Source organism: Ovis aries, chromosome 12 (assembly GCF_016772045.2).
Source record: "Ovis aries strain OAR_USU_Benz2616 breed Rambouillet chromosome 12, ARS-UI_Ramb_v3.0, whole genome shotgun sequence".
Classification (NCBI taxonomy): Eukaryota; Metazoa; Chordata; class Mammalia; order Artiodactyla; family Bovidae; genus Ovis; species Ovis aries.
In genome coordinates this window covers 54,408,565-54,435,444 of record NC_056065.1, presented here as the reverse complement: position 1 = coordinate 54,435,444, position 26,880 = coordinate 54,408,565, and the positions used below count along the sequence as shown (strand labels likewise).

The 26,880-nt window shown below is 39.5% G+C and overlaps 2 protein-coding genes across 2 annotated transcripts in view; one reads left to right on the top strand and one right to left on the bottom strand.

The window, feature by feature from the left end:
* Positions 1 to 26,880, top strand: part of ANKRD45 (ankyrin repeat domain 45) — a 49,768-nt gene that overhangs the window by 11,930 nt on the left and 10,958 nt on the right. The window contains exons 3-5 of the mRNA XM_012187544.4: positions 3,749 to 3,916; positions 17,708 to 17,802; positions 20,273 to 20,411. Of these exons, the coding sequence (XP_012042934.1) occupies positions 3,749 to 3,916; positions 17,708 to 17,802; positions 20,273 to 20,411 (402 nt within the window). The remainder of the gene's footprint in view (positions 1 to 3,748; positions 3,917 to 17,707; positions 17,803 to 20,272; positions 20,412 to 26,880) is intronic.
* Positions 9,926 to 11,721, bottom strand: TEX50 (testis expressed 50). The gene is made up of 2 exons (XM_004013805.6): positions 11,398 to 11,721; positions 9,926 to 10,245 (listed from the first exon to the last, which is right to left on the bottom strand). The coding sequence occupies exons 1-2, from the start codon at positions 11,719 to 11,721 to the stop codon at positions 10,030 to 10,032; spliced, it is 540 nt and encodes a 179-aa protein (XP_004013854.1). The 3' UTR covers positions 9,926 to 10,029.

The window sequence follows — 26,880 nt, the reverse complement described above, 5'->3', positions numbered from 1 at the left end:
GGAAACTGAAATGGACTCTCTCTCTTTTTATGTGGAAACTAAAAAAGACAAATATGAACCATCAGTGTTTTCTTTGGAGAAAATGATTACAGCCTACTCTCAATAGAAAGATTGCAATTCTATTAAAAAAAGCAAAAAACTGTTCAGACATATCTCTGTCTTTTAAAATTACAAATGAGATAATTTGAAGAAAAGTGTTTGGTGTTGGTTTATAACTACTTCCAACTAATGTTGAGTGAGAAAAACTTTAATAGCTGAAAAAATTTGCACAGAAATGTCCTGTTGAAATCATTGACCCACTTAAAAAATAAGATAATGTTTTATTTGTGATTTTCATGATTATAGTTTTTTCATTTTTAATAGTATTTGCTTTTTAATCTTTAAATTTTATTAGTTTTATCTGACAATTTATATTGCTAATAGAATGACAGTATATACTTAACATTTGTTTGTAGTTATGCTTTTATCTGATATTTTATGTTTATATACTTTTGTATTTAAAATGTATTAATCTTGGACTTCCTTGGTAGCTCAGTGGATAAGAATTCATGTTGCAATGCAGGGGACATGGTTCAATTCCTGGTCTGGGAAGATTCCACATGCCATGAAGTAGCTAAGCCTGTGGGTCACAACTACTGAGCCTGAATTCTAGAGCCTACAAGCCACAACTGCTGAAACCTGTGTACCTGAAGCCTGTGCTCCGCAACAAGAAAAGGCCCTTCAATGAGAAGCCTGCGCATAGCAAGAGTACTCCCTGCTCACTGCAACTCGAGAAAGCTCATGTGAAGCAACAAAGACCCAAGGCAGCCAAGAATAAAAATAAATTAATTTAAAAAATTGAACAAAAAAATAAAATGGGTATTAGTTTCACTAATTTAAAAAATGAATTCTGAACTCAGTTTTACAAATACTGGTATTAATGCTAAGTAAATATAAAATTTATACATAAAAACATTTCTCAGGCAGAAAAAACCAGCATATGCAAAATTATAGAGGCATGAAACAATATGATTTGGAGAATTCAAAGAGTCTGGTGCTGCTGGTAGTAGGCAGGTTGTGAAAAATATTCTAGGTAAGTGAATATTTTGCTCCAGGCCTATTACTTGTTTGTGACTATCATCATCTCAATTTTGGGATTTTGACCTTATCAATGACCTTCCTCAATTTAAGCAACCTTGAGAAAAGTTCTTATCCTCTGTGCTTTTTTTTTCTTATCTATAAATGAGAACAATACTACTTTGTACATCATAGGATTGTAGAGAGGATTAAATGAGTTGATACTTGTGGAGCACATAGAACAATGCCTGTATAGAGGAGAAGACTGCTTTACCTCTTGTCTAATCTCTTGCCTTACTGTGAACTGCATGCTCAGTTGACTCTCTCTATTTAGTAACCAGTAGTGCAGCAGTCTTTCATGTTGGAGAAGGCAGTGGCAACCCACTCCAGTACTCTTGCCTGGAAAATCCCATGGGCGAAAGAGCCTGGTAGGCTGCAGTCCATGGGGTCATTAACAGTTGGAAGTTGGACACGACTGAGCAACTTCACTTTCACTTTTCACTTTCATGCATTGGAGAAGGAAATGGCAACCCACTCCAGTATTCTTGCCTGGAGAATCCCAGGGACGGGGGATCCTGGTGGGCTGCCCCGTCTCTGGGGTTGCACAGAGTCGGACACTACTGTAGTGACTTAGCAGCAGCAGCAGCAGCAGCAGCAGCAGCAGCAGCAGCAGCAGCAGCAGCAGCAGCAGCAGTCTTCCATGTAGAGATTATTTTTCCCTTGGAACCAATTCTGATTTTTCAGTATTCCATTTATGGTCCTTCTTCCTGCTGAGATTTCTAACATGTAACCTTCTATGTCTCGCTTCTGGGTTCAACTATTCATTGCCAATATCATGAGAGAACTTTAGGAAAATCCCCCCTCTTGTCTGGATGCTTTCGAAATCATCTTATTTAAATGTTCTTCTCCTGGGAAGGCTGTGGAATTAATGTAGTACAAAGATCTGTGTGTTTCCTTCTAGAAAACACACCATCTCCCGCAAGGGGAAAAAAAAACCCCACATATAAAGATTTCAAATTCCTTGGCAAAAGCCTCTCTCTGTTTAGAAATCATGTTTTCTTATTTTTAAACTATGTATATTAAAAAATAGGAAAAATTTTAGATGTTACCTCTCCCCCCTTTTTTTTTTTTTTTTGCTATTGGCCTAAAACATTGTGTTTAGTAGTAACTTCAGCCCTGAGAAAAGCAATGTAAGGACCAAGAATATCTCGTTTGAAGTGGCCTCCTGCTCATGCTATCGTGGTGTCTTTTCCGTAGATAGTGTCCCCTTTCCCAACAAATCAGGGGCCGTGGGCCATTTGGCTGAAGAAATATATCTTCAGAAAGGTGATATCTGGGTATTTTTTGGCTCCCAGTTTTGTGGGATAGTTGCCTCGGTAAATCTAAGAAATAACTTTCTAATTTGATAGCGCACAATTTCAATTTTAATTCAAATAATTAATTTCCAAATCAAAGACATACACAGTTGTAGTAATTTGTATGGTTATGTTAACAATAATATAGTAATTAGAGGTTGATGAAAATTTCTTAAAGTCATAAATCTAATTGTGTTCCAGTAGATGACTGTTAGGGAGATTGCTATCTTCCTCATAAGATGTTGAAGAGCTCAGATTGCCTGTGTTGATTCCTTCTGTCCATCATTTACTGGCTACGTGCCTTGGGCAAGTTTAACTTCTCTGGACCTTTGTTTCCTTATCTGTAAAATGAAGATTATAATAGCTATGACCTCATAGGGTTTTTCTTTTACCAACTAAATGAACTTATTATATGTAAAGCACTTAGGATAATACCTGTGCAGGTTACTCAGTCATGTCCGACTCTTTGTGACCCCATGGACTGTACCCTGCCAGGCTCCTCTGTCCATGGGATTCTCCAGTCAAGAATACTGGAGTGGGTTGCCATTGCCTTCTCCAGGGGATCTTCCTGATCAAGGTATCGAACCCAGGTCTCCTGTGTTGCAGGCAGATTCCCTACCATTTGAGCCACCAGGGAAGCCAGAGGATAATAGTTCAGTTCAGTTCAGTCGCTCAGTCGTGTCCCACTCTTTGCAACCCCATGAATCGCAGCACGCCAGGCCTCCCTGTTCATCACCATCTCCTGGAGTTCACTCAGACTCATGTCCATTGAGTCCGTGATGCCATCCAGCCATCTCATCCTCTGTCGTCCCCTTCTTCTCCTGCCCCCAATCCCTCCCAGCATCAGAGTCTTTTCCAATGAGTCAACTCTTTGCATGAGGTGGCCAAAGTACTGGAGTTTCAGCGTTAGCATCATTCCTTCCAAAGAAATCCCAGGGTTGATCTCCTTCAGAATGGACTGGTTGGATCTCCTTGCAGTCCAAGGGACTCTCAAGAGTCTTCTCCAACACCACAGTTCAAAAGCATCAATTCTTCGGTGCTCAGCCTTCTTCACAGTCCAACTCTCACATCCATACATGACCACTGGAAAAACCATAGCTTTGACTAGACGGACCTTAGTCGGCAAAGTAATGTCTCTGCTTTTGAATATGCTATCTAGGTTGGTCATAACTTTTCTTCCAAGGAGTAAGCATCTTTTAATTTCATGGCTGCAATCACCATCTGCTTGGCCTGTAGTAATTGTTCAACACCTGATTATCATTATTATCTTCTACTCTGTAGAAGAGCCTGAAACAATGTAGTCTCTTTGACCTGACCATCCTCATTGTATTTGTTAGGTTACACACTCTTACACTGTGCTGCAGCCTGGGGTCGATTGGAAACTTTGAAAGCACTGGTGGAACTGGATGTTGATATAGAGGCTCTGAACTTCCGGAAGGAGAGAGCTCGAGATGTTGCTGTTCGATATTCCCAGACTGAGTGTGTTGAGTTCCTGGATTGGGCAGGTAAGGAAGCTTACAAGGTAGTAGTAGCAAACTGACTCACTGCTGGGGTTCCCTCCTGTAAGTACAGAGTTACAGGCTGTGTCATTAACAAAGCGAAGAGGTGATTAACATTTTCACCTTCTATTAGGATTTTTGTTTGTAGACATAACCATAGTCACTGTTGGTGATAACATATCAAATCTGCCTTTTTTTTTTTTTTTTTTTGCTATTGGCCTAAAACATTGTATTTAGTAGAAATTATATTCAAAGCTGGTTGATTTACCACCTTCTAACAATTTCTCCAATAATCTTCTATAATAATGTATATATAATATACATACATGGTTCAAGGCCATTTTCTGAGAGACCTTGGCAGAGTGGACCATTCCTTAAATGTTTAAAAGAATGGCATACTTGAGGAATATGTTTGATTCCCCAAGTAGAAACAGTTGTAATAATTTAAAATGGTTTGCTATGCAAAGTTAATCCATGGTGTTAGAAGTCTGAATAGCAGGTTTCATTATGGCATGAGGGAGGGTACTTCTGGGGCATAATACTCTTTTTTCTTAATTTGATAACTGTTAACATGGTGTGCTCATTTGTGAAAATTCATTGAGCTGTACCCTTGTAAATTTTGTACTTTTCTGTATGTGTTTTGTGCTTTAATCAAAGGTCAAAGAAACTATGTACTATTTTGAGTTTTACTGTTTTTCTTACAATATTTCCTTAACCTGTAGAATAGAGCTTAGAGATTTCAGGAAGATACACCTGTGTAATTATGTATGTGACAAACATTGGTTATAAAACTAGTACCAAGGACATTCATGGCATTCATTTTGTGTAGCTCTCTGCATTTGTGTTTCTAGGATTACAAGCATAACATTGTTGTACATAGCTATGTTGTGGTACCTAGATTGTTCCTGCTCTCTGGACATTTGTTATATGTGGGGTGATAAACTATTGATGCATCCTACAGTTAAATAACAATATCAGAAAGACTATAATTAAGAGTTAAAATCGGCAGAGCAGATGGGTCATGCTATGGGGTGGTCAGAGAACATGAAGTCAGAGTATGGTGGAGTTGAGATGGGCCTTGAAGAAATGGGATTTGTATACACAGACTGAGGAGAAAGGGTGTGAGCAAAACCTTATGACTGCAAGTGACGTGTTGGGGAAACAGTGATGAGCTTGCCTTACTGGAAGAGCAAGTCAATGTAATTTATACAAGCAGGCTACAGCACAGGCAGGTTAATAAAAGAGAAGTAAGTACATGGGCTCTTGAATCAAATTGCTTGAGTTGAAATACTGATGTCTCTACTTGAAACCCATGAGACCTTGGGCAAGATACTTAAATTCTGTATGCTTCAGTCTTAATTTCCAGAAAAGAGGGCCCATAATAGTCCTTATCTCTTGGGGAGTTGTGAGAATGAGATGAGATGCTATAAACCATGTCTTAGCACAGTGCCTGTTGGGTGATCACACTTGAAGTATGACGCTGCTATTATTCCAGTCAGATTATACCTCCAAATGTCAGGCTAAGGTGTTTACATTTCATTTTTTTAGCCATTGGGAGCCATTGGAAGATTTTATGTAGAAGAGGAAGTGGATTAAAGTGATATTTAGGAAGATTCATATGGCAGCCTTAACGAGTTGTTTATCAGTAAAATAAAAAGGGAACTGGGAGGATTAATAGAAGTAAGGAGGAACCAGAAATCAAATTGCCAACATCCGCTGGATCATGGAAAAAGCAAGAGAGTTCCAGAAAAACATCTATTTCTGCTTTATTGACTATGCCAAAGCCTTTGACTGTGCGGATCACAATAAACTGTGGAAAATTCTGAAAGAGATGGGAATACCAGACCATCTGACCTGCCTCTTGAGAAAGCTATATGCAGGTCAGGAAGCAACAGTTAGAACTGGACATGGAACAACAGACTGGTTCCAAATAGGAAAAGGAGTACGTCAAGGCTGTATATTGTCACCCTGCTTATTTAACTTCTATGCAGAGTACATCATGAGAAACACCGGGCTGGAAGAAGCACAAGCTAGGATCAAGATTGCCGGGAGAAATGTCAATAACCTCAGATTTGCAGATGACATCACCCTATGGCAGAAAGTGAAGAGGAACTCAAAAGCCTCTCGATGAAAGTGAAAGAGGAGAGTGAAAAAGTTGGCTTCAAGCTCAACATTCAGAAAACGAAGATCATGGCATCTGGTCCCATCACTTCATGGCAAATAGATGGGGAAACAGTGGAAACAGTGTCAGAATTTATATTTTTGGGCTCCAAAATCCCTGCAGATGGTTTCTGCAGCCATGAAATTAAAAGACGCTTACTCCTTGGAAGAAAAGTTATGACCAACCTAGATAGCATATTCAAAAGCAGAGACATTACTTTGCCAACAAAGGTCCATCTAGTCAAGGCTATGGTTTTTCCAGTGGTCATGTATGGATGTGAGAGTTGGACTGTGAAGAAAGCTGAGCGCCAAAGAATTGATGCTTTTGAACTGTGGTGTTGGAGAAGACTCTTGAGAGTCCCTTGGATTGCAAGGAGATCCAACCAGTCCATTCTGAAGGAGATCAACCCTGGGATTTCTTTGGAAGGAATGATGCTAACGCTGAAACTCCAGTACTTTGGCCACCTCATGCAAAGAGTTGACCCATTGGAAAAGACTCTGATGCTGGGAGGGATTGGGGGCAGGAGAAGAAGGGGACGACAGAGGATGAGATGGTTGGATGGCATCACTGACGCAATGGCCATGAGTCTGAGTGAACTCTGGGAGTTGGTGATGGACAGGGAGGCCTGGCGTGCTACGATTCATGGGGTCGCAAAGAGTCGGACATGACTGAGCAACTGAACTGAACTGAACATATTTGGGAAGAAAAAGATGAGTTATACTTTGTAGATTATTTGGCATATAATTGTCCACTTAACACTAAATATTATTGAGGGGCCATATTTCTGTCAGTTTTATGATCAGATGCATAAGCAAAAAGAAAATAGCAAAAAATTTAATTGATTTCCTCATGAATAATTAGTTCTAGGTGAAATTCACATTCATGCATGCTAAGTTGCTTCACTTGTCTCCAACTCTTTGCTTCCCTGTGGACTGTAACTGTCAGGCTCCTCTGTCATTGTGATTCTCCAGGCAAGAATACTGGAGTGGGTTGCCATGACGTCCTCCAGGGGATCTTCCTGACCCAGGGATTGAACCCATGTCTCTTATGTCTTCTGAATTGGCCGGTGGGTTCTTTATCGCTAGCACCACCTGGGAAGCCCCAAATTCACATTATATAATTTGTATTTATTTATTAAAAAATTATTTTATTTGGAGGCTAATTACTTTACAGTATTGTAGTGGTTTTTGCCATACATTGACATGAATCAGCCATTGGTGTATCTATGTTCCCCATCCTGAACCCTGCCTCCCACTTCCCTCCCCATCCCATCCCTCAGGGTCATCCTAGTGCTCCAGTCCTGAGTGCCCTGTCTCATGCATCAAGCCTGGACTGGCGATCTACCAAAATTCACATTATATAATTTAAAATCCAGTTTTGAAGAATGACCCATGGTACTTAAAAAAGTAAATCCAGGAACAAATTTTGCTGTCACTTTTCTGAAAGTTGGGGCTTATGAGCGTAGAGTTTCATTGGTTTTTGTTACTGAGTGGAAGTCCATGGGCCCAACATGCAGTGAGACCAAACAATACCAAACCGTGAGTCTGGAGCAGAGAAAGGTTTATTGCAGGGCCATGTAAGTAGATGGGTGGCTCATGCCTTAAAAAACCCAGGAGTTAAAAAACCCAGGAGCTCCCTGAAAGCTCTCAGCAAAGCCCTTTTTATAGAAAAGGCAAAGGAGGGGGCGTGGTTAGTTGTTGCAGACTTCTTCGTGTCAGAGCCTTTGTTCTTGAGGTTAGGTCACGGCTAGGTGAAACTCTACCAAAGCAAATGTTGTTCTCTATTCTACAAGAAAGGCCAAAGTCCCGATCCTCAACTTTTGACCTCCAAGGTCCAGGCCCTGGCTAAGAGGAGGGGTCCCTGCATGGGCCAGTAACCCTACCCAGGAGCGTTCATCCAGCACACAGTCTGGGTCCTCCTGCCAGTCCTCAGGTACAGCTGAGGAGTCAGATCTCAGCGGGTGGCACCCTCAGGGCCAGGTCCCCAGATCCCGCCCAGCTGTCATCACTGTGGGAGCTAGGTGTCTAGGACCAACTGGCCCTCAGTCTGTCCAGATGGGGGCCAGGTCCCATGGACTATGACCTGTGGAGACCACCACCCTTAGGTTGGAGAAATAGGGATGGGTCAGCAGCTGCTTCAAGGCCTGAGCCTGGCCAGTGAGCACTGTGGGGAGGGCTCTGGAGCTCTGCAGGATGCAGCCCTCAGCCTGTCCCTGGACCCCCCAGCTCACCAGCTGATCCTGAGGTTGCAGGGCCTGGAGGGCCTGGAGGGCCCCAAGGAGGAGGCTGCAGTCTGCCTCATATAGCACACTGTGCCCTGAGGACCACTGTGTGCCCTCCCCACCCAATTTCAATTTCCTTCTCCCTGATGTCCATCTGTTTAGTTTGGGTCCTTACTTGATGCTGGGAAAGATTGAGGGCAGGAGGAGAAAGGGATGACAGAGGATAAGATGGTTGGATGGCATCACCGACACAATGGACATGGGTTTGGGTGGACTCCAGGAGTTGGTGATGGATAGGGAGGCCTGGCATGCTGCAGTTCATGGGGTCATGAAGAGTCGGACACGACTGAGCGACTGAACTGAACTGAGCTTACAGTCTTGGAGGAATTAGGCCTACCATTTCCTAGTAATGAAGATAAAAGACTATAATGCTATAAACTAGTGTTCTGTTTCCAGATCAGTGGAATTGTAAGGATTCATGGTAATGTAGCTGTAGAGTGTCAGAAATGCTAACTACTCAACATAAAGTTAAACATTTGTTTAATTAAGACTTAACAAGAATATAAACCACTTCCATTTCTTGCTCTAATGGTCAGAGTAGGAGTCACCTGGAGAGGTTTACTGGATTGAGGACTCTCTACCCCAGAGACTCCTCCATGCTACTGAAAATTTGACTATTAGAGATCAATTTCTTTGGGTTTTCAAGGTTTATAGACTTTTTAATTGTTCAAGTGTCTTATATTAAAAGAAATACATATATATATATGTACACACACACGTATATATAGAATTAGTTGATTGTTCAGAACTCTGAAGGTATGGAACAAATATTCATGGAAATGTGGGAGTAATGTCAAGGAAGAGTGAAAGTAAGGAGCAGATTCTGGAAAATGGAACTGTAAGTAAACTTTTAATAATCCACAGTAACTCAAGGCAAAACTTATTCCCTTCTATTATTTGTTAAGACTATAGCATTATCTATTACTTACAAAGGATTTTTTTTAGTTTTTTTTTCCTTTTATTGATGGGAGGTATATTATAAATCTGTCATGTTTTTCTGGGATTCTTTTATATGTTGTTAAGAAAATCTGTCCGTCTCAGTCTCTCAGTTTTTTTTTTTTGAAAAATGTAGAAACCATACTTTAAGAAATGAGGTGACTGATCAACAAAAGTGAAATATTTTAAAAACTGATGCGTCTTATCAATAGAAGTTTGAAATTTTAAAAAAGTATTGATACTTAATTCATTTATTATACTGAAAAGGGGAACAAATTATACTTAGAAATTAATCTGTTCCTTATTATTTCCATACTATTTTAACAATTTGAGATGGGAAATTAAACATCTCCACGTGGCCATAAAATTTGCTCAGGAAACTAAGAGAAGTCACAAAAATTGCTTAAATCAGAGATTTATTGAAACACTAAATCAAGATTCTCTTCTACAGTTTGCTTAATGATTAGCAATCTAACACATTAAAAAGAACAGAATACTTAAACATGGAGTGGTGGTTGTATATGGTCTTTCCCCTAGTACTTTTTAGTAAGCATGGATGCTATTTTAGCTGAATAGAAATAACTTTTCAGTACAGACTTTGTTGGAAAGTTTCAGTAAAGAATTTAGCCCCCAAATTACAAAGCATCTCAAAGAATCACTTTTGTCCTTTTATGATTTCCCTCAATAGATTTCTTGTGTAGTCTCCATAGTAGACTGAGTTATATTTGCGTATGGATGTGTCTAATATACTCTGCCTCCTTCTACTCCTTCAGTCTTCTTTATTTTTAGTTTTCGGTGCTTGGCTTTCTTAGCCTGAGGGTAATGGGACATCTGATTCAGGTACTTGGTCATCATTGATGTTGTGGCCACCAGTCTGCAGAGTATTTGGTCAATGTCATAGACAGACTGGGTTTCTAGATCGTTGCCAGGTGTATCCAAGGAGACTTGTTTCTTTAGCTAAAAGAAGAAAAACAAATGATATTACAGTTTTCCTTCAGTTCAGTTCAGTTCAGTTCAGTCGTTCAGTCGTGTCCGATTCTTTGCGACCCCATGAATCGCAGCACGCCAGGCCTCCCTGTCCATCACCAACTCCTGGAGTTCACTCAGACTCACGTCCATCGAGTCAGTGATGCCATCCAGCCATCTCATCCTCTGTCGTCCCCTTCTCCTGCTGTCCCCAATCCTTCCCAGCATCAGGGTCTTTTCCAATGAGTCAACTCTTCGCATGAGGTATTTTTTCCTTACTGTAGTTCAAATTAAATTTGTTTTCTGGATATATATGCTTAAGCTCCAAATATCACACTTTAGTTATTTACACAAAGAAAAAATTGTTACAGAAGAGAGGAAAAATTCAGAAGAAATGCTCGTTTTTATATGCCCTTGTGTAAGGTTGTAGTGATCATGATCACCATTCAGTAGACATTTAATAAGCTTTCTATGATTATTAGAGCATTCTGCTGGGAGAAATTATTTGAATATTAGTACATTATTTTCCTTTACTAAATTGCCTTAAGATGTAATGTCATAAAATCATAGACATTTTATAAATATATAGTTGTTGTGAAGGTCAATGAGCTGTTAAGATTGCCTCAAAATATAGTAACACTGGCAAAGTGGGGAATCAGTTTGAGTGTTATTTTCCAGAAAGTTATCCTAAAATTAGAAATTAGTTTATAGTACATTAAAAAATATACACACCAACTTTAGTATACTTAGCTTTCTTAGATAAATCAGGAAGGGATCTAACAAGACTCTTGTTCCACATCCTTCATTTTATTGATCAGACAGCAGAGAAAGATACAGTGATTTACCTAAGAGCCCAGACAGATAACTGCATTTCCTATACATTCTACTCATTGTAGCTCATTACTTTCTTGATGTGTTTTGTAACTTTAAACTATCTAAAATGATAGGTTATTTTAAAGACCTCCTAATTCAGTACACCTTTGTTGAAAACCTGATATGTGCAAGAAAGTGTGATAGATGCTGAGGTGAATGGTGGGAGTGGGGAAGGTTATGAAGAAGAAGACACAGTTCTCTCTCCAGAGAAGATGATAATCTTATCTTTTAAATGCTTTGATATTCTATAACTATTACTATTAGCATCACCTTTTTTGTGTGTTTCTTCCACTTCGTCCACAGGTAATGTGCAGACAAAACAGACAGGATTAAAAAGAGAGCTTGTACTAAAATATAAACAAGGTTTAAACAACCATGAAATATATCCATATTAGCAAAACTGCAGCATAGTTTGTCCAGAGGGTAAGGTAGACAGTGAGATGGAGCTGTCTTAACTTTCAAAAAATGCATTTCTTCTGGAAAAATCTCCCATCCAACCTTTGTCCAGGTAGTACCATCACAAATGCAGAAGCTCTCCCTGAAGAAGCAGATAAACAACAGAGTAAAAATCAGGGATAGTCCTTGAGTAGACATCTTTCCTTCTCAAATGAAAAAAAAATTACAGCCAAAAATTTTTTTAGAGACAGAGCAGAAATGCCCTGGTACTCCAGTCAAGGCACTTAGGATAAATAGGCAGCAAAATACACACTGATGGTCATTATAACATCATCAGCCATGGTGACTCAGGGATACATTCAGTGATGTCATAAAGAAACACACTGGGACTAAAAGATGTTGGCTAACCAATCACCTTGGGTTTCTTAGGGATACTTTTTTCTTGCCTTTTTTTCTCCAGAATGGTTTGAGCCTCTTCAGTTTTCTGAAAAAAAATGAAGACTTTGCTAATATTTTGATAGCCAATAAATTTAGATTGTCATTATATTAACAGAATTTCATGGGAACAACTTACCTGTATCCTTTCCAACCCTTTTGAAGTATGGTACTTTAGAACATCTACTTAAAAGCGTGTGTGTATGTGTGTTCACTCAGTTGTGTCCAACTCTTTGCGATGCTGTGGACTGTAGCCTGCCAGACTCCTCTGTCCATAGAATTTTCCAGGCAAGAATACTGGAGTGGACTGCCATTTCCTGCTTCAGGGGATCTTCCCAATCCAGGGATCTAACCTGTGGCTCTAGAGTCTCCTTCCCTACTCACTGGCAGGCAGATTCTTCACCACTGCACCAAGTAGCTAGAGTCATATACCATGGTAATATCATTATCATGGAAATATCATACAACCTAGCTTCTGCTTCTGTTTTTATATTGAGGAATGTCCTTCTCTTCATTTAGTCAAGGAAATACTGAGTGACTCCCCTTTTTGATATATCTTTTTGATGGCAATGTAGTAACTACCAGGTAGTGGGTGAGGGGTGGGTTGATTGGGGGTTGGCATGATTGTATGAAAAAGAGATGGTGGATTAGTGTGGTATATGATAAGATGAGACAGACTGCTTTTAAGGAACTTACAGTCTAGGAGTAGAAGCAGAAAACAGGAAAATAAAAAATTACAGGACAGATTATCAGTTCAGTTCAGTCACTCTTTGCGACCCCATGAATCGCAGCACACCAGGCCTCCTTGTCCATTGCCAACTCCTGGAATTTACTCAAACTCATGTCCATCGAGTCGGTGATGCCATCCAACCATCTCATCCTCTGTCGTCCCCCTACTCCTCCTGCCCGCAATCCCTCCTAGCATCAGGGTCTTTGCACAGATTATACTCAGGGCTAAATCAAATTATAATTATATAATGGATGATAGAGCACTCAGTTTTACCAGGGGGAATTAGGGGTTTCACAGGAGTGCATTTTGAGTAAGCTTTGAAGAATGAGTAGAATTTTGGTGGATGGCAGAGAGGGCATTTTAGGTTGAGGAAACATAATAAGCAAAGAAATTCTGTGTAAACCATTCAGTTTAGTTCAGTTCAGTCACTCAGTGGAACTCAGTCATGTCCTGATCTTTGTGACCCCAAGGACTGCAGCACACCAGACTTCCCTGTCCATCACCAACTCCCAGAGCTTGCTCAAACTCATGTCTATCAAGTCAGTGATGCCATCCAACCATCTCATTCTCTGTCATCCCTTTCTCTTCCTGCCTTCAGTCTTTCCCAGCATCAGGGTCTTTTCTAAAGAGTCAGTTTTTTGCTGACCCTCTAGTGAGTCAGTTTTTCATCTCACTCTCTCCTCCCCTCTACCCCATGTCCATAAGTCTGTTCTCTATGTCTGCTTCTCCATTGCTGCCTTGCAAATAAATTTATGAGTACAATTTTTCTAGATTCCATATATATGCATTAATATATAATATTTATCTTTCTCTTTCTGATTTACTTCACTCTGTATAATAGACTCTAGGTTCATCCACCTCATTAGAATCGACTCAAATGCATTCCTTTTTATGTCTGAGTAACATTCCATTTCGGAGAAGGCAATGGCACCCCACTGCAGTACTCTTGCCTGGAAAATCCCATGGACAGAGGAGACTGGAAGGTTGCAGTCCATGGGGTCGCTGAGGGTTGGACACGACTGAGCGACTTCACTTTCACTTTTCACTTTCACGCATTGGAGAAGGAAATGGCAACTGACTCCAGTGTTCTTGCCTGGAGAATCCCAGGGACGGGGGAGCCTGTTGGGCTGCCGTCTATGGGGTCACACAGAGTCGGACACGACTGAAGCGACTTAGCAGCAGCAGCAACATTCCATTTATAAATATTTATTGAGCACCTCCTATGTGCTAAATACTGTTCTAGGAGCTGAGTATACTGATACACCTAGGCATAAAACTATGTTTATGGAGTTTACTTTCTAGTAGGGAGATACAGAAAATAAAATGATCTAAATCTATTTATCTGTGAAGTGCTATGAAGAAAAATAGAGTGGTAAGGGGCTTATGAAGTTGCCAGCAAGTGAATGAGTGAGTGTGTGCTTACACTTCAGAGGGCCATCAGGAGAGACCTCTCTGGTAAGGTGATGTTTGAAGACAGACCTGAAGAACTAAAGGAGTGAGCCCTATTGATATCAGCAGGCAGAGGGAACAGGAAGTAAATGAATGATAGGGTCTCTGAATGAATGTAGGAAGGGATGAAGCTGGAAAGATTGTGGCTAGATAGGTCTTGGAGGGCCCTGCATTTTATTCAGTAGCCAGTATGGAGTTACTTACAAAGTCTGGAGGAGAGGAGTGACCTAATAATAAACTTACTGAGTACTTTCCTGTGTGCCAGGCACTGTGTCAAGAAATTTGCATGTATTATACTGTGTTTTAATTCTTAGAACAACCGTATGTGGGTGGTATTATAATACTTCCACTTTATAGATGGAGAAACTGAGGTTAGGAGGGTTAAGATACTGTTATGGTCTGAATCTTTGTGTTCCTCCACAAATGCATATGTTGAATTTCTAATGCCTGATGTGATGGTGTTAGGACATGGGGCCTTTGGGAGATGCTTAGGACATGAAGGTGGGGCCCTCATAAATAGGATTAGTGGTCTTTAAAAATGTGTCCCCACAGAGTTCCCTGGGCCCTTCTACCATGTGAAGGCACCTTGAGAAGGTGTTGGCAGTGAAAGAAGAGGGGTCTCACTAGACTGCAACCATGTTGCAGCTTGATCTTGGACTTGCCAGCCTCCAGAACTATGAAAAACAAGTTTCTGTTGTTCATAAACTTCCCAGTCTGTTATATTGCTGCCTGAATGCTCTGATAGGTCTGGTGGCATTAGAAGATGCTTGCAGTAAGCTGCTTTCTCTACCAGGCCACCCAAAATAAACATATGCACTCAGTAAAATCAGCATGCTTATTATACAAATATAGCTTTATGACAAGTCCCTTAATCGCCTCTTCAAACTAATTCCTCTACTAAACTTCCTCCTGTACTGAAATTCTGGAACCACCACTGGCTCCAGGTCACCAACTAGTGGAGCCAAAACCTAAACCTTAGATTCCAGTTTAGAGAATTGATTCTGCTTGCAACATGAATGATAGATTTGAAGCTGTAATTGACAAGATGGTTCAGCTGCAAAAACTTTTCATCTTTCATGAAAAGGAAGGATGACTCAGGCTGGAGCTGCAGGCCAAGAGGCTATGATACCTCATAGAATTTGCCCTTTGGGATTTCAGAATTGCTTGAGACTGAGGTGACTCCTTTTTTCCTTCTAATTTCTCACATTTTGAATGGCAGTATCTATAACTGTTGCTTTGTGCCTGTCCCACCAGTGTATTTTGGGATAGAAAACTTGTTTTCTAGTATCACAGGTCTGCAGATAGAGAGGAATTTTACCCCAGGATAGATGGATCATACCAATGTCTCACACATACCTTGTTTGTATGAGGAGATGAGACTTTTGAGCTGATGATATTTTAGATGAACATTTGAACATGAGTTGATGTTGTAATGGATTGAAACTTAGATGCTGGCATGGGATAAATGTATTTGCATGTGGGATAGATGTGAGTTTGGGGAGGTCAGAGGGCAGGCTATGGTAGGCTGAAAAATGTCTACCAAAGATATCTAGATTCTAACCCTCAGAACCTGAGCATGTTACCTCATATGGGATCTTGTGGATCCTTAAACTGAAGATCTTTAGATGGAGAGATCATCGTGGATTATCCAGCTGAGACCTAAATGTAGTCACAAGTGTCTTTATTATAAGTGAGAGGCAGGAGATTTGACACAGAAGAGGAGGTGATTTGATGATAGAACTAGACATTGGAACGGTGTATTTTGGTTGAAGAAGGAGCCACCAGCCAAGGAGTATAGGCTGCAGCTAGAGGTGGAAAACAGCAAGAAATAGATTCTCCTTTCAGAACCCATAGAAAGACTCTTCCCCACCAACACCTTGATTTTCACTCAGCTAAACTGATTCCAATGGCAACCCACTCCAGTACTCTTGCCTGGAAAATCCCATGGATGGAGGAACCTGGTAGGCTGCAGTCCATGGGGTCGCTAAGAGTCGGGCACGACTGAGCGACTTCACTTTCACTTTTCCCTTTCATGCATTGGAGAAGGAAATGGCAACCCACTCCAGTGTTCTTGCCTGGAGAATCCTGGGGACGGGGGAGCCTGGTGGGCTGCTGTCTGTGGGTCGCACAGAGTTGGACATGACTGAAGCGACTTAGCAGCAGCAAACTGATTGCAGACTTGTGGCCTCTAGAATTTACTACAGGATAAGCTTGCATTGTTTTAAGCCACCAGATTTGTGGCAATTTGTTATAGCAGTCACAAGACATGATCAATTGTTAAATTAATTTGAAGTATTATTAATGCTTTGCTAACCCTGTTTTGTTGTTCAGTTGCTAAGTCCTCTCCAGCTCTACTCTTCTCTCCATGTAGAAGCCCCAGGTGGCTCAGCTATAAAGACCCCTCCTGCCAATGCAGGAGATGCAGGTTCGATCCCTGATCTGGGAAGATCCCCCAGAGAAGGAAATGGTAACCCACTCTAGTATTCTTGCCTGGGAACTTCTATGGATAGAAGAGCATGGCGGGCTACAGTCCATGAGACTGTAAAGAATCAGACACAACTTAGCAATTAAACAACAACAACAAATCTACTGTTTATTATGTTCAATCTGTCTGTCTCTGTATTTCTTTCAGTGGTGTGATTTTGTTTAAACAAGCCTTGCAAATTTTGTGACGGGTGTTTATAGAGAATGGAATTATTTTAAACACTTTTTTAAGAGGGAAGCTATTTTTAATTTATTTTGAAGGGTAAAACAAATGACATTTACTTATTTGGCTACACTGAGTTTTCACTGCAGCATGCAGACATGCAAACTCTTAGTTGTGGCATGTGGGATCTGGTTTTCTGACCAGGGATGGAACCTGGGCCCACAGCATCAGGAGCGTGGGGTCCTAGCCACTGGACCACCAGGGAAGTCCCAATAATTTTTCTGTTGGAAATACTTTTTGTTCCTTTTTCCAGATTAGCTCAGCTGGTAAAGAATCCACCTGCAGTGCGGGAGACGTGGGTTTGATCCCTGGGTTGGGAAGATCTCCTGGAGAACAGAAAGGCTACCCACTCCGGTATTCTGGCCTGGAGAATTCCACGGACTGTATAGTTCATGGGATGGCAGAGTCAGACACGACTGAACGACTTTCACTTTCCAGAGTAGATATTTTGATAGACTGTAGTTTCTTTGGTGTCACATTTTGTATTTATTTGCTCTTTAAAAATTTTAGCGGAATTGAAGTTCTACTGGAGTAGGAAATGGCAACCCATTCCAGTATTCTTGCCTGGAAAATTCCATGGACAGAGAAGTCTGATGGCAATAGTCTATGGGATTGCAAAGAATCAGACATGACGGAGTTACTGAGCATGCACGCACACACACACACACGAATATAGTGAGTACCCCAAATCACTGTGTTAGTTAAGTGTTATCGTTCTTGAATTTCCCCAAGGAAAACTGTAACAAATCTCCTACACAGTCTTTATAAAGCTCTGGATTTATAAAATTACATTATAAACTGTTGAGCGAATTTTTTTGGTCTTTGCCTTATTTTTAAGCATTTTTACTGTCCTGTTCTTTCAGAAGCAAGGCTGGCACTGAAAAAATATATTGCAAAGGTCTCTGCAACTGTTACAGATTCAGAAAAGGGACCAGGGAAGCTTTATAAGGAAGACAAGGTACAACATTGTGCTTACATTTTGTTCTGAAGTCTTTTGAGATTTTTCCCCCTTGTATCTAACTGCTACACTAAAGCACTAGAGGTAGGTGGTGATCCTCACTGCTCTGTTCTCCTTCCCTTCCTTCCTTTTTTTTCCTTTCTTATTAAACTGCTGATAGAAGCAGCATTAATAGTACTGGCAGCATTCTTGTTCTTCTGTTGATTAGTGGGGTCCACTGATACTCATTTCATTAGTTTGCTTCAAAACTTACATATACATCATATATTTTGGTCTGTATGTTCACATATATACTTATATACACTGCCCATTTTTTCATGTATCAAAATTTGCATAATAGAAAAATACACAGGTGTAAAGATAGCTAATTGTAAAGCCAGCTTGCCACATTTGTCATATATTATGTACTACATGTGAACTAGTTGATTTCTTTTGATGTATACTAAAAAAAAAGGTATGCTAAAGATTAGAAATGTGTTTGGGTTTTAAATTATTTCTTGCATTTCTGGGAAGGACATTGTATGAATTTTCTGTGACTTTTAATTCTGATGAAAAAAAATTAGCTACTGCTAAAAGTGTAAGACATCAGCAAGTCTGAGAACATGATAAGACACACGTTTCACTTGTTTGTAAAACATTTTACAAAATCTCTTATGAAACAAAGTATAGATAGAATTCTATTAGAAGAGCTAGTGTATCTATTAGATTTGCAAAACAATCTTCCTGGCACAAACAGTGCTTTGTCAAACTAGTTACTATAAAAGCCTTTTTAATTTCAGTTTTTAAATATTTGATTATTTGAGCTAGAAAATATTATGTACCTATACTAATGGTTAGAATAAAAGCAAAACATCGAAAGCAGACTTAATAATTTTCTTTTTACCCTATCGAGTCTTATTACCCTGTGATTCTAATAGCAATTTTGTGCTAATCTCAGTATACTTTTCCTCACTTATGTAAATATATGTATGCATACATATAGTTTTATTAATATAAGAGATTTTGCTTTTATAAAAATAGGATCATACTATACAAGTTATTTAATTTTCTCTTTTCCTTTAAAGAATATATTATGGACATCTTTACAAATCCACTTCATTCCTTATACTTCTGCATATAATGTTGCTTATTTATTAATATGGACAGGACATGTAATAAATTTATTCATGTCTCATTATTACAAATCATAGAATAATGAACATCTTAAATCAGGTACCAGCAGTTTGCTGCTCATGTGCAAAGAGATGGTTTTGAAATGCAAATTGAGAGGTTTTCAGTGAGGTTTTGCTCATTTCTTACACTTCCTCCTCCTGTGAATCACCTAAGAAGGGATAAATATTGGCATTGTCTGTTGAGTTGCATGAAGTGCACACCATCCACCTACTTTTTCCGACTTTTGCAAACATTCGTCACAGTTCAGTTTAGTTCAGTCGTGTCTGACTCTTTGTTCAGTTGTGTCCGACTCTGTTCAGTCGTGTCCAACTCTTTGCGACCCCAAGGACTGCAGCACGCCAGGCTTCCCTGTCTATCACCAACTCCCGGAGTTTACTCAAACTCATGTCCATTGAGTTGGTGATGCCATCCAACCATCTCATCCTCTGTTGTCCCCTTTTCCTCCCGCCTTCAATCTTTCCCAGCATCAGGGTCTTTTCAGATGAGTCAGTTCTTCGCATCAGGTGGCCAAAGTATTGGAGCTTCAGCTTCAACATCAGCCCTTCCAATGAACACCCAGGACTGATCTTGTTTAGGATGGACTGGTTGGATCTCCTTGCAGTCCAAGGGACTCTCAAGAGTCTTCTCCAACACCACAGTTCAAAATCATCAATTCTTCCCTGCTCAAGCTTTCTTTATAGTACAACTCTCACATCCATACATGACTACTGGAAAACCATAGCCTTGACTAGACGGACCTTTGTTGGCAAAGTAATGTCTCTGCTTTTGAATATGCTATCTAGGTTGGTCATAGCTTTTCTTCCAAGGAGCAAGTATCTTTTAATTTCTTGGCTGCAGTCACAATCTGCAGTGATTTTGGAGCCCCAGAAAATAAAGTCTGTCACTGTTTCCATTGTTTCCCCATCTAATTGCCATGCAGAGCTCACTGAAAATAAAGAAATAGGGAGAGGATGTAGACTGGCCCAAGGCATCATATCTCTAGATTAATGAGTTTCATTATACACACATTTCATTAGTGTTAGTACTGCACTATCAGATACAGTATCCCCTAGCTTCATGTGACTATAAATTAGAATTAATTAAAATTAAAAATTCAACTGCTCAGTCACACCAGCCACTTTTCTAATGCTCACTGGCTATATGCATCTAATGGTGACTGTATTAGACTGTGCAGATATTTCTGTGACCATTTCCATCATCACAGAAAGTTCTGTTGCACAGTGCTGATTTAGAGATACCATAGAGTTTCATTTTTAAATAAACAAGTGGAAAGTAAATTCCTTGTTTCTGTCTCTAGAATATCCTCCTCAATGCATGCCGTGTAAAAAATGAATGGTTGGAAACCCATTTGGAAGCTTCCATTAATGAGCTCTTTGAGCAGAAACAGCAATTGGAAGATATTGTGACTCCTATCTTCACGAAAATGGCTACACCACGTAAGTTTTAGATAAAAATGATTTGAAAGTTGCGTAAAAATTAGATTCAGTGTTGTTATTTCTGAGATAATCAGATTTCAACAATCTTCATGAAGTAGCCATTAACCTTATTATAAGCTCTAATCCATAACTCAGTTTCATTCAGTTCCAGTATTAATAATAGCTAAAAATAATGACTGAGTTATTTCTATAATGTCTAGTACTAATCTTATTACCATCACTAATCATTTAATTTTATGTAATTTGCTATGGTTTTGACTAATGATTTTCAACCAGAAAGCATGTCTTTCAAGGAGACAGAGAGGCAGAATTTGAAAAAAAATTTTTTTTTCAGTGATGAAAGTCTATAGTTTGAAAAGCCTGTTGTGGGAATACTGTACTGTCATTGGAGAAGGTACACTATCAGAATCTTGGTGGCACGTGTACCTAAGATTTTAAAGCTATCAGCTTTACTGAGATAGAATTCTCATACCATGAAATTCACCATTTAAAAATGTCCAATTCAGTGGTTTTTGGTATATTTTCGGTTATATAAGCATCACCACTGTCTAATTTTACTGCATAATTTCTCCATTTTACTATCCCAAAAGAAACACCATACCCGTTAGTAGTCAATACCCATTCCTTGGTTCCACAAGTCCCTGGCAACCACTAATTTACTTTTTATCTCTATGGATTGCCTGTTCTGAACATTTATAGAGTCATACAGTCTGTCACCTTTTGTGTCTCGCTCCTTTCACTTTGCATAATGTTTTTAAGGTTCATCATGTTGTAATATATGTCAGTATTCCTTTTTATTGTTAAATCATAGTCCATTGTGTGGATTCAAATTTATTCATTAATAGACATTTGAGTTTCTGTTCATTTGACTATTATAAATAATGCTGCTGTGAACTTTGTGTACAAATTTTTATGTGGCTGCATGTTTTCATTTCTCTGGGTCTGTATTTAGAGGGGGAATTGCTGGGTCACATGGTACCTCTATTTCTGACCTTTGGAGGAATTACCAAACTGTTTCCAAATTTCTATTTTCATAAGCAAAATATATAAGAATTCCAATTTTCTCCACATTGTTATCAACATTTGTTATTACCTTAAAAGATATTTTTTAGCTCTTCTAGTGGGTATGAAGTATCTTAATGTAGTTCCCATTTGCATTTCCTTAATTACTGATAATGTTAAACATTCTTTCATGTGCTTACTGGCCATTTGCATATTTTCTTTGGAGAAATGTCTTTTTGAATCTTTTGCCTATTTTTAAGTTGAGTTGTCTCCTTGTTTTTTAATTGAACTATATACTTGATTTATAATATATTAGTTTGAGGTATATAACATAGTAATTCAATATGTTAATAGAATTTAAAGTTACTGCAAAGTAATGGCTGTACTTCCCTCTGTTGTTCAGTATATCCCTGTTGCTTGTTTATTTTATGTGTAGTAGTTTATATCTCTTACTATTCTACCGCTCTTTTACCCCTCCTGTCTTTCCCCTCCTACTGGTAACCACTAGTTTTTCCTGTATATCTGTGAGTCTATTAGTTTTATTACATTCATTGTTTTTTGCAAAAAATTTTTAGATTCCACATGTAAGTAATTGTATATAGTATTTGACAAGACTTTCTGAGATATAGTCTATCAGAGATATTGACTTTTAATTTTCTTTTTTTTTGAAGTTATTTTTGGCTGTTTTTGGTATCAGGATAATGATGGCCTCATAGAATGAATTTGGGAGTATTCCCTCATCTTCAATTTTTGGAATAGTTTGAGAAGGAAAGGAATTAACTCTTTTTTGTATGTTGGGTAAAATTTTTGTGAAGTCATTCAGTGCTGTCTTTTGCTTTCTAGACGTTTTGAAAATTACAAATTCAATTGCATGACTGCTGATTGATCTGTTCAAATTGTTTCTTTTTGATTTAGTGTTTGAAAATTTATGTTTCTAGAAATTTGACCATTTATTCTAGGCCGTTTAGTTTGTTGGCATGTAACTGTTCATAATATTCTCTTATGACTTTTTTATATCTCTGTGGTATCAGTTATTTCTCCTCTTTCATTTCTTATTTTGTTTATTTGGGTTCTCTTTTTTCTTGATTTGTCTGGCTAAAGGTTTATCAATTTTATTTATTTAAAAAACTACTGATTTCATTGATCTTTTCTACAGTTTTTTGGTCTCTATTGTATTTATTTCTTCTCTGATTTTTTTTTCCTTCCTTCTGCTGACTTTGGACCTTTTTTGTTTTTCTTTTTCTAATTCCTTTATATGAAATTAAAGGAAGGTTAGGTAAGTTAGGTTGTTTATTTGAGATATTTTTTGTTACTTGACGTATTCCTGTATTGCTATAAACTTTCCTCTTAGAACTTCCTTTTCTACATCCTGTAGATTTTGGAAAATCTTTTGTGTTTACATTTTCATTTGTTTTGAGGTATTCTCTGTTTTTCTCTTTAACTGACTCATTGGCTCATTGGTTTTTTTAGCAGCATGTTGTTTAGTCTCCGCATGTTTGTATTTTTCTTCTTATTTTTGAATTGTAAAACTTCTTTGTATATCTTGGGTATAAGGCTCTTATCAGATATATAACTTGCAAATGTTTTCTCCCATTATGTGAATTATCTTTTCATTTCCATAATTGTGTTCTTTGAAGCAGAGAAGGCTTTAAGTTTGATGAAATCTAATTTATCTATCTTTCCTTTTGTTGATTGTGCTTTCAGTGTCATATCAGAGAAACATTGCCTTGTCTAAGGTCTCCAAGATTTATTTTTATGTTTTTTTTTTTTTTGTAAGACTTTTACAGTTTTTTGAGCCTTATGTCTAAACATGTCTATGATTCATTTTAAATTGCTATTTGTTTATGGTGTCAGGTAGGAACCCAACTTCATTCTTTTGAATGTGAATACCCAATACTTAAGATATTTATGTTTATCAAAAGGAACTGTGGTTTTTCAAAGGTGAAGGTACTGAATGTATCCTCAGTAGTATGATAGACTGTCCCTTGCCACCTGTATCTAATATTGAATGAGCATACCCACTGCACTATCTTAGGTCCCTGAAGGGAAATAGATACCTTTGCATTGTTCTTGTCTTTCAGGAGTCCATCACCCAGTTTGTGAGTAAACAAGTATTCTTGAATGGATAAGCTAAATGCTGTGTAACTCAGGGAGGCCTAAACATAAAGAGAAAGCATCATGAAGAAAGAGGAATTTCCTGGAAAGATAGGTAGCCAGGGTGGAGTATATAGGAAATTATGAAATGAAAGTACAATATGATGATGAAAAATTGAAATATGGAAATAGGGAAGTGGTCAGTATCCATCTGGCTGATTGTAGTTGAGTCTGAATTGGGGAAGAGTAGAAAATAAGGTTGAAAGTTGGCTTTCATTAAAAGTACTGGATTATAAGCTTAGATGTTTGGGCTTTACTTCCAGGGCCATGGGTTGCCATTAAGGGCTTTGTTTGGAGTAGGAAAAAATGAGGGATTAAGTAGTGGAAAATAATCTGGCTTTCCTTGCAAAATGGTTTGGAGGGAGAAGAGACCAGAGGGAGTGAGACCAGTGTAGTCCAGGAAGGAGATGGTCAAGATGCTTATATAGTCAATTCCCACCTTTCCCTGAGCTATCACTATTGTTAGTCTGGCCCAACAATCATTTCTCTCTCTCTTATCACCCCTGGGAAAGAATTGCAGATGCTTCAATCAAGATGGTGTTATAGAAGGACATGGAGCTCACCTTTTCCTCAGATACATAAGAAATACACCTACATGTGGAACAGTTATCACAGAATAACTATTGAACACTATTGAACAGAAAATCTCAGATACCTAGAAGTGCAGGGAAGATCTCATGTAACTGGGTAGGATAAAAGGAAAAGAAGGAAGGAAGCAGGACAGGATCTGTGCCCCTGGAAGAGAGCTGCAAAAGAGGAAAGGTTCCCATGCCCTAGGAAGTCGTCACACTGGTGGTGAGATCACCCAGGATGGAAAGGGAGCTTCAGAGGCTTGGAGGAGAACACAGCAGTCAGTTTGTAGCAGGCAGAACAGACAGAAACCAACACAGAGGGCCTGTACCACCTTGCTGCAGTCCCCAGCCAGAGATATCAACCTGCTGGTGTGTGCATAGGCTGTGTGCTGAAACTCATGCTTCAGAGGACAGACTTGAGGAAAGAACTGGGGTTAGCCTTGCAAAGACAACCTGAAGGGGCTAGAGTGTTGTATGGACCCAAACCAGAGGTGTGTGTGGGAGAAGCCCAGCCTGCCATAGAAGTGAAATGCCATTGTTAAGAGGTGCACAAAAGGAAGGACAGGTCCCGTCATAGCAGCCTCACTTTTGACAGTCTCATGGCTGGCCTGCACCACCCTTGAAACCCCATTGTTAATGCAAGAGTGAAGGGGGTGGTGGGGTCTGCCACAGGTGCTTCTTTCTCAGAGCTGCCTGTGTGAACTCTGGGGGTATGCAAGGATGCCCACACTCAGAGGCAGAGTTGAAAGCAGAGCCCTCTCCCCAATGGCTATATGATCCACCACACTGTTGCTAGCTTTGTAACTCAGTGCCTCTGGGACATGCAAGTGGATAGTGGGTGCTCCTGTGGCTGGGATAGGTCTGGCCTTAGCAGCTGTGGGCTTTGTGTGTGCATGCACATGAAGGTGGGGCTGGAGTCTGGGCTGCTTCCATATCTCCCAGTTGTGCAACTACTGTGGTCCTGGTACTTGACTTCAGTGGATTGGTGCCTGTGTATCTGCATTAGTGGCTTTGTGAACATAGTGTGTGAGGGACACAGGGCTGATTGTCTGTATTCCCACAGTGGAGGTGGGGCCCAGGGTAGTGTACACAATAGTGTACTTTGTGAGCCCCCACAATGGGTGACAGGCGATACCACAGAGTGTGCTCCCTAGTGAACAGCTCTAATGGAAGAATGCTCAGTTGCTCCTCTTGCAGTAGGAGCACTCCAATCCTGCCTGCTACACAGTGAAGCTTAGAAATGGATCTGGGGGCTTCTTTTCTAACAACTAGGGAGCAGACCCTGACTCTAACAGCGCTGTGACAACTACAGAGCAAAGAAGAGGCCCCATTCAGCATCCAGTGCAGGCTGTGATCACCACATCATCAGTCATACCTTCTATCAACGGGATAATGGCCAGCACACACTGAGGAAAGATGCTGCAGGCATCCATACTAAAAAACAGCCCTTGTACCAAAAATATTAAACAGACACAAGCCATGTAGGGACACTTTTACATAAAAATAGCCCTTCAAGACCACAGTAGATAATTGTTTCTCCTAAACTCATAGAGTAAGAGAAATACAAGTAAAATGAAGAATCAGAGGAACCATTCCCACTTTTAATCTTTGATTGAAAGATCAAGAGAATTCCCCTGAAAGAACAATGAAACAGACCTCTTCAGCTTAATAGACACCAAGTTAGAAAAGGAAATAATGAAAATGCTGAATGAATTAAACAGGGCTTTCATTAGAAATGCAGATTACTGTAAAAAAAGAACTGGAAACTATAAAGAGGAACCAAGAAAAATTAGAAAATTCATTTGCTGAGATAAAAACTGAATGTAAGGCAATAGGTAGCAGATTGATAATGGAGAAGAATGAATAAGTGATCTGCAAGTTAAAATAATGGAAATCTCCCAGTCAGAAATCTCCCAGTTTGATTCCTGGGTTGGGAATATCCGCTGGAGAAGGGATATGCTACCCACTCCAGTATTCTTGGGCTTCCCTTGTGGCTCAGCTGGTAAAGAATCCACCTGCAATGCAGGAGACCTGGGTTCGATTCATGAGTTGGGAAGATTCCCTGGAGAAGGGAAAGGATACCTAGAATTCCATGAACTGTATAGTCCGTGGGGTCACAAAGAGTCACACATGACTGAGCGACTTAAATACTTTCACCCAGTCAGAAGAGCAGACAGAAAGAAAAATTAAAAAAAAAGAAAGCAATATAAAAAGACCTTTATATTATTTTGTTGTTGTTCAGTCACTAAGTTATGTCCGACTCTTTGTTACCCTATAGACTGCAGCACGCCAGGCTTCCCTGTCCTTTACTATCTCCCAGAGTTTGCTCAGATTCCTGTCCATTGAGTCAGTGATAAAGTGTGCCAACCTACACATAATAGGGGTCCCATAAGCAGAAAAAAAAGGGAATGAAAATGTATTTTTAAAAGTTATGGGTGAAAACTTCCCAAATCTAAAGAAAGAAACAGATATCCAGGTACAAGAAGCACAGAGGGTACCAAAGAAGATGAATTCAAACAGACCTACACCAAAACATAATTAAAATGGCAAAAGTTAAAAATAAAGAGAGGGTTCTAAAGGCAGTAAGGTGGTTTAGTCACTAAGTCATGTCCAACTCTTGAGTTAATTACAAGGGAACCTCCATAAAGCTATTAGCTGATTTCTCTACAGAAATGCTGCAGGCCAGAAGGGAGTGGCAGGATATACTGAAAGTCCTGAAAGGAAAAATTTGCAATCTAGGA